Consider the following 11002-nt stretch of genomic DNA (forward strand, 5'->3'; position numbering starts at 1 on the left):
GTACATGTTGCATACACAACCACAAAGTATGATTTTCTAAATATGATCTAAAATCTTAATACCATTAAAACTTGTACTACAATAATAATAATAAAGATTTATTTAAATAATAATTAAAACAGGTTTTTTCAGCCTGAGACTAATGCAATTTCTCAAAAGAGTCTAACTTAACCAAACAAGGCCACTAAAGCACTGAAAGAATCCCTTGTGACCTTAATATTGTAAGTTCTATCTGCCATTTATTCTTCACTCAGATAGAACCTTATAATATTAAGGCCACAGTGTGGTTGTATCATTATTTAACATCATCATTAAGACAGTGTGGGCGCTTCCACATTAGGAAATGTACCAATGCCTTCACTGATCAAATCTGTAGAATTAGTGTGTAATTGCTTCATTGGATCCAAAGTCCGAACCAACTATGGTCAAACAAAGGACACTCATGGTTAAACCCCTAAAGATTAAGTGTTGTTTTGTCAAGCAAACTACACTAAATGGCCAAAAATTTATGGACACCTGACCATCACACACATATGAATGTTTTGAGCATCTCATTCCAGATTCCCTGGAGCATCTCATTCCCTGCTCTCCTATCATAATAACCTAAATATTATAATTTTGGAGTATGGCTGTGGGGTTTTGTGCCCATTCAGCCATAAAAGCATTAGACAGGTCAGGCACTGATGTCAGGCAAGGACGTTTGGAGTGCAGTCAGCGTTCCAGTTCATCACAAAGGTTTTCAGTGGGGTTGAGGTCAGGGCTCTGTGCAGGCCACTTGAGTTCTTCCACTTCAACCTTGGCAAACCATGTCTTCATGGAGCTCATTTTGTGCACAGGTGGGGCATTGTCATGCTGGAACAGGTTTAGGCTTCTTAGTTCCAGTGAAGAGACATTGTAAAGCTATAGCATACAAAGACATTCTGTACAATTGTGTGCTTCCAACTTTGTGGCAACAGTTTAGGGAACCACATATGGGTGTTATGGTCAGGTGTCCACAAACTTTTGGCCATATAGGGTATATTGTAAAGAAAAATGTTACAGTTCGAATCATAAATTACAACATAATCTTCCAAGCAAAAAAGAACAAACAAAACAACAACAAAACTGTCATGCAGATGCATCAGTTTTCAAGCACTTCATATCATATTATGTGTACACAAAATTAATGTGTAGACATATAAACATATAAAGCACAGCACAGACAATACAGATAATCATACAGGCAAAGTGTATGTCAAGAAAATAGTATCTGACTGATTAATATATAAGATAGAATATAACAGAACAAGACATTTCTTCAACAAACTGTAGCCAAGATAAAACCCTTTAAGCTGACCTGATAAGCCTCGAGTTTGGGCATGACACGGCCATGGTCGATAACCTGAGATGGCAGAAAGTGAAACTGGATGTCAGGATGAGTGACGCCAGGGCGACTGCGAATAAAACCACCGCTCTCCAGATGAGCTGTAGCACCATAACCTGTGATATGCATCAGAGTGAAATGACAAGCTCTTAATTTTATAATGCCACATGACACCTGCATAAGCTCTTCAAATAAACCAGCATATATTTACGTCAGCTATTATAATATGATTTAAGTCTTATTCCAGTAGACACCATCTAACAAAGACTGCTTTTATAGTGCTTTTTGTCATGATGACAAAACAGTCAAGTAACATAAATGTTTGGTGTCAATGTTATCTTAACTAGAGATAAAAATGGGTTTTGTTTTTTTTTTCAGTCCGCTCATGCAGTTATTACTTTTATGTCTTTACCTGCCCACAGTGTTTTGTAACAAATCTCGCTGGTTCTAGTTCCCAAAATTTAAACAAACTAACAACGATTTAAACCACTGCAACCCCGATCAGGCGGTTACTAAGGATGCTGTAAATGGATTGCACTCATGTTAATAAAGGTGTTCTTTGTCCTGCGAGCTTCATATCCGACCACTTGCTCACACCTGCATGAAAGTAAAAACCTCCCACTTGCACAACACAGATGTCATGTGACAGGGACTCAAATGAACTTTTTGTTTAATATCTACAAGGATAAGTCATTTAACAGTGACCATAATGTAGGTGGGTATTGTTTTCTGACTTATTTGTGTTTGTGCATTCAGGCCATACTATGTCTTGAAATATATGGCTTTAACTAAATGTTACACTAAAGGCCAGGGTTCTTTGTGTTTGAACTAGTGTACTTGTTCTTTTTCTGTCTGTGATATTGGAGATGGCATTGCTGGTCTCCTACCTGTGAAGCTCAAAAGCCACTCTAGGCCGATCTTAACCATGTGGAATGGTTTCTGAGCTTTGTATAGAGTGATAGGTTTAGTGCACTGCTGTTGGACGTACAGCTCCAAATGATCCTGGAGATTACTTCCCACACCTACACACACAGTTAGCAGACATGTTCCCATTCATCAAACAATAGGTGTGGCAAAACGAAGTTGCTGTCAAATAAAACCATGATAGTCATTACTCAATTCCCTTCTAAGTTTACTGTACTGGGTGGTTTTTATATAGCCCCTTTAGAAACTCTGACAATTTCAGCAATTATACACGCTTCAATATATTTACAGCATTTCTTAATCATTATAATTATATGTCTTTGAGGAAACACAAAACACAGTAAGAATGATTATAAAGTCCTTATAAGGTCCTCTCTTGCTCTCTACCTAAAACTACATTACAGTGGTGTTTACAACACATAGATCACTAAAGTAAAGCAACAATAAAAAAGACTATCATGAGTGGTCAAAGTACAGACCATTAAATAACTTTAAAGATTTCACAAAAAAGAAGCCATATCTTCTTCACAGACCAGACAAAGATCATTTATGCTACCCTGCCCTGTTTTAGATCAAATGCATTGCCTAATAGATTGTTTATATACATTTTTAAAAAATATGTATAGTTAAGAAGAATGATTACTGGATCACCTGGAAGGTGCTGCACGATGGGGATTTCCAGTTTGCTCAAATCATCAGCATTTCCCACCCCAGACAACATAAGCAGCTGTGGGGAGTTAATGGCCCCGCCACTGACAATGACCTCCTTGTCAGCAAATACCTGAATTATTAATAATCATTTTTGTAATATAGCAGTGCAAACAGTATATTTATTTAAAATAAATAAGCAGTTTGTTGTAATTCTAACAAACTAAAAAGGTATGTGGGAAGGTGTATATGTTCTGAGGAAATGAGAATATCAGCTGATCACTGCTGTTTCTCAGCAGTGTGAGCGGTTTTCTCAGACTGATAAACTAACAGTGCAAGCAAGATAGGAGAGTGTTTAGGTGAATTTTGATGATCTTCAGTCACACAGAAAAATAGGTCACTACTGCACCTGAGGGACTCAGAGCTATTTATTCTGAATACTAAGCAAAAAAAAGAATAATAAAAAAAAAGATCATCCAGAGAAAGTGAAACAATTAGAATCCTATGTGTCTCTTTTCTCTTTAAACCATATAAGAATAAACTTCGAGCAAAAATATGTCAGCTGGCATGAAAAAGCAAAAAATATCATACCCTGTCGGCTGGTGAAAAGAAACCTTAAAAACCTATTAAGCACTTACACTCTCAGAAACTACTGTCTCTGGGAAGAGAGGGAACTGATGGAGAACTGTTGCTTTCTTGATTCTGATTGGTCAGGAGGTGTTGATTAATGCACTTGAAGACTCCAATAGTGCTATGTAACAAAGGTGAAACCGTTTCTTTAAGTTTTCCCCCATGCTACATTCTTTGGTCATGTTAACTTCATGTTAACTTTAGTGAGATGAAAAAAGAATGCGGCTTGTGAATGAATGACTATAGCTGTTGTAAGGTAAGAAATAACAGGAGTTAACTCTCACAGATGTTCCACACCATTAAATCTAACAATAGATGAACAAAAAGTATGATGTACAGTGGAAATAAAAAGTCAACACACCTCTGTTAAAATTGCAGATTTTTGTGATGTAAAAATTAAATGAAAAGATAAATCGTGTCTGACCTTTCCACCTTTAATGTGATATAGCAACCAATAAGCCACTACAGGGACCATTTCTGGACAACCAGTCTGTTACTATTATCTTGGTGCTGATTCACGATGCCCGGACCTCCACCCTACCTTCTTCATCTGACCATTCTGTTGGTACTCCACTCCCACTGCTCGAGTCCCATCAAAAAGGATCCGTGTGGTCAGACATCTCACTTCCGCCTTCAGGTTGTGTCTGGACAGAGCAGGCCGCAAGTATGCACTTGCTGTGCTCCATCTCTTGCCTAAAGCAAGGGAAAACGTTAGAGTTAATAGGGACGAGGAGAGAAACCAAGGTCAGGAGGACGTTGTTCAAGTTAATTGAAGGCTAATATAATACAAAAGAAGAAAGATCAAAAATGGGACAATTTGTTTTTAATCAGAAAGAAAGCATTTCACTACTATTGATTCTTTCATTGACTTTCATTAATTGCCAAATTCTGTGTTGAAAGTTAAATAACCATTGAATATCAAAATAGTGAATAGTTTTGTACATTTTAAACAGTTTATTTATCTGCATTGACACAATTAAAAAAAAAAAAATCTTTGTATATCCCAGCCTGGAAAAAAGCTCTGGGGACATTATAATAAGCCCTGGCCCACCTTTCAAAAAGGTCAAGGTTAATGTCTGTAAGCACTCTTTTTTAACTGCAGACTAATTTGCATTTTTAGACTTGTGCTGGTATTTGTTTTTGAAATGCAAATTCTTTTTCCCCCCCCCCCCCCCCTTTTTTTCTTTTTCTTTTTTTTCTTTCTTTTTTTTCTCCCCCCTTCCTCTTTCTTTTTTTTTTCTTCCTTTCTTTTTTTTTTCTTTGAGTATTGAATTTATGTCGTTAATTTAGAAATTTTTTTTGTTTTTATATAGTTGTATGTAAAAATTTATTTTTGTTTTATTTTATTGTTTGCTGCTGCTGTTATAAATTTTTTTTTGGGGGGGTGTTGGGGATTGTGTTTATTTTTTTGATAAACCCCAAATAATTTTTGTATTATTATTATTAAATAACCATGCGAATAAGTGCGAATAGGTGTAGTTGTGAAAATATTATATATATATATATAATAAATAAATATTATATATATATGTATATATATATAAACATATTTTGAAATTGTGTCTTTGTTTTTTTTTGTTTTTTTGAACGTAATTGTTTTTGAGGTGTTTTATATGAAAAAAAAATTTTTTTGCAAAAGCATAATTTATTGAATTATTTTTTTAATTAGTATTTTTGTATTTTTTTAAAATATATATATATATATATATATATATATATATATATATATATATATATATATATATATATATAGATATAGATATATCTATATATGTATAGAGATAGATAGATAGATAGATAGATATAGATTTTTGTTACTGTTCAGTTGATTTAACGAATATGTTGTTTAAGTTTGAAATTTGTTTTGGGTAGGTTTTTTTTAATTTTGTTAAAATGATTATAATTATTTAAGCTTCACTTTAATGCTAGAGTCTCGCCTTTGATAATGAAATAAAGTAGAAGATGATGATTCTATAGTATATTTTTTACGGATTATCGTTTATAGGAGGATTATTTATTTGATTATTGATTGAGTTGAAAAGTAGGGTAGGTTAATTTATTAGAAAATTGTGTTTGGTAAAATAAAAGTATATTGGAGATTTTGTAAATGAAATTATGTAAGTTTAAATTTTTGTGTGGAGGAAAAAATAAAAATGTAGTTAATTTGGATTGTTTAAATGGTTTTTTTTTTTTTTTAGTGGATAGGATTAATGATTTGAGTGTTTTAAGTTTTTGGAAAGTTTGGATCTTTTTTTAGTGTTTTGTTTTTATGTATTTTGTAATTAAATTTGGCGTTGACTTTAAGAGGTGTGTGTTTTGTGTTATTGGGGGTATTTTTATTTTATAGTGAAGTATTTTATGTTTTATTTAATTATATGAATTTATTTGGTGGGTTTTTTTGTTAGTTATTGTGTGTTATGAAGTGTTTATATTTTTGGTATTATTATTATTTTGTTTTTGTAAAGTGTTAAAAGTTGAATTATGATTTTTTTAAGTAATTTGAATGGAATTGTTTTTATTTAGTATTATATTAATATTAAGTGAATGTATGTTTTAAAAAAAAAACAATTCCTGTGTAGTTTATTAAACTCTTTTTTTTTAAATTGTTATGTTTATATTTGTGTTTTATTTTATAATATTTTTTTATTATTATTTATTTTATTTTGTGAAGATTTTTTTATCAGCAGCAGCATATTTGAAATAGTAGAGTATGATGGATATTGTTGTTCCTTTTGATTTGTTGCTGGATTTTTATATATATATATATATATATATATATATATATATATATATATATATATATATATATATATATATGTGTGTGTATATATATATATATGATGTTGTATATATATGTAGAGTTATTAAGGATTTCAGTGTATAGGTGCAAGCGTAGTATGGATTGTTAAATTGTTGAAAATTTGTAAAAAGGGTTGTTTTTTTTCTCGTAGATATGTTACAGGTATTGTATTTTTAGTTTAGATGAAATAAAGTGTATATTTGATTTTTTTGTGTGTGTAATTATAGTTAGTTGTTAATTAGATGGAGTTATTATTATTATTGTTATGTGGAAAATAAATGTTTTTGATGAGAAAAAAAAAAAAGAAATGCAAATTACAAGGTGATTGCATAATTTTTTCCTCAACATTGAGTGATTCCGTAATTATTACTTGATCTGGAAAAAAATATGCCATTAAATAAAATTTTATATTTAATTTGTTTAAGGTATGTTTCATGAAGCCAGAATGTTCAGCTATTCAGCAAAAATTGTTTTGTGTCATATCTGTGATTTGTTTATTTGCTATGAAGTAAAAAAATTCCGGGTGAGCATCCTCCAAGTGTGGTGATTCCATAATTTTTGCCAGGGGTTGTATTATGCTAGCTTTGGACCACTGACCATGCATAGAAAATCATGGGGAAAAACTATGGCAGAAACTTGGGTAGAAGCTAGATTGTCACTTGGAACTTTGTCAAACATTAAGCAGATGTGTCTACTGAACCAAAAAAGATTGATAAAATCCCAAAACCAAATACAAAAACCGTTCAAAAAAGCACATTCAGTATTATTTGGATGTATTATTTTGCAGAGGAAAAACAACCTTTGTGAATGGTCATATCCATCCAGCCAACACCTTCCTGCTGGTACCCATTCATGTCCTTGGTGAAGGGGTAGCCAGCTTGTTGAGCAGCCTCGATAAACGCATGGTGAAGAGGGTGATCAGTTTTGCCTCTGGAAATATGCAAGGGTCCACTGCCACCCCGGTATTGATCCGCTCCCAATTCATGGGTCTGGGCTTTCCTGAAGTATGGGAGGCAACGCTCATAGTCCCAGCCCTCAGCACCTTCTGTCTGCCAGCGGTTGTAATCCTCAGCATGCCCACGGATATAGACCATGGCATTGAGTGAGGACGAGCCACCCCAGACACGGCCGCGAGGCCAGTACAAGATCCGGCCATCCATTCCTGCCTGTGGCAGTGTGTGATAGAACCAGTTGTACTTGTCATCGCAGAGGTTGTAGGTCAGTGCTGCTGGCATGTGTATCTTCCACGACAGGCGGGTACACCCAAGCAGCAAGTCCTTGGGCCCCGCTTCCAAGAGGAGGACAGACTCAGATGGATTCTCTGATAAGCGGTTGGCCAGCACACATCCTGCTGAGCCTGCCCCCACAATGACATAGCTGAAGGATGGAGTTTTCTGATCAGATGAAGTGGTGCTATAGCAGGAAACAGGGAAGTGTCGGGAATGTGGGAAGGCTGCTTTTCTGGCAAGTCCTAAAGCCAGCCAAGCAGACAAGGGGGGTCGCACCATGACAAAACAGTTTTGAGAACCCTGTACAGCCAAAACATGCAGAGAGAGATTTAGTTTCCAAACACTTTTAGGACCTCTCTATACGCAAAGTCGCCAAATAGTTCCACACCTATAACAGTCCTGCAAAAGAATGATTTTATAAGGTCAGCAGGAGGACAGGTTAATTTTCAGTAACTGGTTTTCCTGCCTTCAGGTTCTGAAGCCTGTTCTGGGATCACTGGTCACAAGGCAGAACTATACCATGGACAGAGTTGACACCAGTCAATCACAGGACATCACACACATACACAAACTCATATATACCAAGAGCATTTCGAGTAGTTAATTTACATACCAGTATGTTTTTTGGATGTGGGAGGAAACCAGTGTACCTGGTGGAAACTAACACAGACACGAGGAGAACATTAAAAAAATCCACAGGGACAGTAACTGAAGTTTATTATTGAACCCTGGACCCTGGAACTGTTGGGTTGGCACCATTGTGCTGCTCCACTTTATAATATGTTATATGTTTCCTATAACTAAATCCTTTCAGAGAAATTACTTGGTGTGTACATTCCAGTCAGAATGTGAAAGTGATTTGACTAATTCTTCTAAAAACAAAAGAGAAAACAATCTCACTGGTAATCCATGTTTGTACTGAACACATGCCAGACAACTGTTATTGTGTCATAAAATAGTATTACACCATCTGATGATAATATCTGCAAAAATGCAAACTCTGTGGCTTTTCTCCTTTTAATTAACAAGTTTAATGGGGTTGGGTGCATTTCCAATTAGCACAAAGAATATGGAAAGCTAGACAAGAGTAAAAGTGTAGCCACGTTTCTGTACCTTTTTCTGTTGTGTGTCCAACATTATAAATCCATGGTTCTCAAAATGGGTTTTGGGAAAACAAAGCCATAAAGCATAACTGGAGGTATTACAGCTGTTGAAATAATGTCATTAAGAAAATTATTATATTTATTATAATTGAGTTCTTATAGTCACTGTCTGGTTTCATTAGTCCCTGGAACTGAATGGATTTAATCCGAAATGCCAGTTCATATAAATAATGTCCACTAGAATCTAATGACAACTTTCAATAAAATGTGCTCTGTGAATGAAGAGTTCAGAAATGTAATAGCTCCATGGCACCATTAGCCAAAAATATTATTGTGCACATTAAAATACTGAGTGTATTATTTGACTAATTGGATTAGGTTCATGAAATAAATCTGAGTGGGAAATCTATACTGAGTGAGTCCTCACAGTTACACGAGTCCCATTTCTGAACACACACACACACACACACACACACACATATATATATATATATATATATATATATATATATATATATATATATATATATATATATATATATATATATATCATAAGTGAAATACACTCTCTGTATGAACTGATGATGCATTCATACAAAGATGAACAAAGAGGGAATGAATAAAGTGAGATGTATTTACTCACTGAAATGACAAAACTGAATCAATTAAGCCTGTAGCTTTAAGTGTAACTGTGATTTAAGTGTAACCTTTAACTTGCTATAACCAAACAAGCAGAATGTACCGCTGATGATAGTAATATATATGTTATGTGATATTGGGTTTCCTTATCATAACTGTTACTATCCTTCTTACATGTTCTTATATTAATCATAACTTCTCATAAGTTGACCATATAAATCATAGTCATACTTGGTCTTACATTTTCATAGTTTTTTGTGCCACCAGAAACTCTAGACTGGGTTCATTCCCTTTGATTATTCTGAAGCAATCCCTGTAACAGGCAGTCAATAGATAATGCCTTTATCTTAGACTTTAAAGTTAAACCACTGGAACAGGGATTATGAATTGAAAGTTGGTTACAATCTGTTTTACTGTTAATCAAAATGCACCAGAAGAATTAATCTACCGACTGCACAAGCAAAAAAAAAAGGGGTATCTAGATAAAGCATTTATTTATCTTAGTTCTGGAAATTTGTATTTTGGAAAATACTAAAAGTTGAAACGATGGTTTATTTAACGAAATAATGGTGCAAATGGTTATGAATGGAGGTAAAGTGGCCTACTGGGAATTTACTGAACCGTAAAGACTACAGACAGGAATCTTTTCGCCTTCGAGGTTGTTGGGTTTTTTGTTTTTTTCGTTAGGTTTCAGCATGCACGTAAACTCAAATGCTACAACTTCAGTTTTGGCAACTGACCAAACACAACAAACCGAGAGAGAAAAGAATAGTGCGGAAAAGCCAGAGCTCGTGTTCTCTCTTTACTTCACGCAACTTTAATCAGCAGTGGCCGCAGAAACCACCGAAAATACACACTACAGTATCTGATATGCACAGAAAAAGTATACAAGTCATACAAACACGCCACTTACCGAATACTCCAAGTACACTGGTCACTTTGTCCTAAGTAATGCGGTATGTTGGTCAGAGTGGGCGGAGTCACAGGCAGACTCGCATATTTTACCCGGAGTGAGGCAAATAACACACTGAGCCCAGTTTGGCCTTCACCTGTCAAAAACACACTGGCTATAAGTCTGCCTGTCCGTCTGTCTCACTGACAGTCACAGGACTTGGCTAATAATAATAATAATAATAATAATAATAATAATAATAATAATAAAATACATAAATAATTCAATGTAATTTTTTATAATAATACTTATTATTGTTGTTGTTGTTATTATTATTATTGTTATTATTATTATTATTATTATTATTATTGTTGTTGTTGTTGTTGTTATTATGAAAATGCATGACAACTAAAGAATAGTTTAATCATTATGTATAAATCTATGAGAACCACTAGGGTACAAATCATGAAGTTTGTTTACTGTTGTACAGAGACCTATGCCTCAACTTATGACATATCACACTCAGCCTAGCAAGAAACTTGCTCTGCATGGCTTTATAGAGCCAAGGACTCCAGCAGCTGAATTCATGCTCACCCCATGACATGAAAAAGGAAACTTTCATTCTTTAATAAAAATGAATCCTTGAGAGCGGGGAGTTGAGAAAAAGACAAATTGTTGTTTACAGAGTGGTTTAATGAAGTTAGAAAAATAGACAAGGTTTATTATTTTCTTCTTCAAAGAAACCAACTGAACTACCTACAAGAAACTCTCTGT

At 34.3% G+C, this 11002-nt stretch overlaps 1 protein-coding gene across 2 annotated transcripts in view; it reads right to left on the reverse strand.

The window, feature by feature from the left end:
* chdh (choline dehydrogenase) overlaps positions 1-10373 on the reverse strand; it is a 77044-nt gene extending 66671 nt beyond the window's left edge. For both annotated transcript variants that reach the window (XM_053624720.1, XM_053624718.1), the window contains exons 1-6: positions 10250-10373; positions 7165-7894; positions 4107-4258; positions 2939-3068; positions 2251-2385; positions 1337-1479 (exon numbers count right to left, since the gene is read on the reverse strand). In XM_053624720.1, coding sequence (XP_053480695.1) covers positions 1337-1479; positions 2251-2385; positions 2939-3068; positions 4107-4258; positions 7165-7873 — 1269 coding nt within the window. In that variant the 5' untranslated portion in view covers positions 7874-7894; positions 10250-10373. The remainder of the gene's footprint in view (positions 1-1336; positions 1480-2250; positions 2386-2938; positions 3069-4106; positions 4259-7164; positions 7895-10249) is intronic.
* Positions 10374-11002: the final 629 nt, after the last annotated feature.

Source organism: Ictalurus furcatus, chromosome 5 (assembly GCF_023375685.1).
Source record: "Ictalurus furcatus strain D&B chromosome 5, Billie_1.0, whole genome shotgun sequence".
Lineage (NCBI taxonomy): Eukaryota > Metazoa > Chordata > Actinopteri > Siluriformes > Ictaluridae > Ictalurus > Ictalurus furcatus.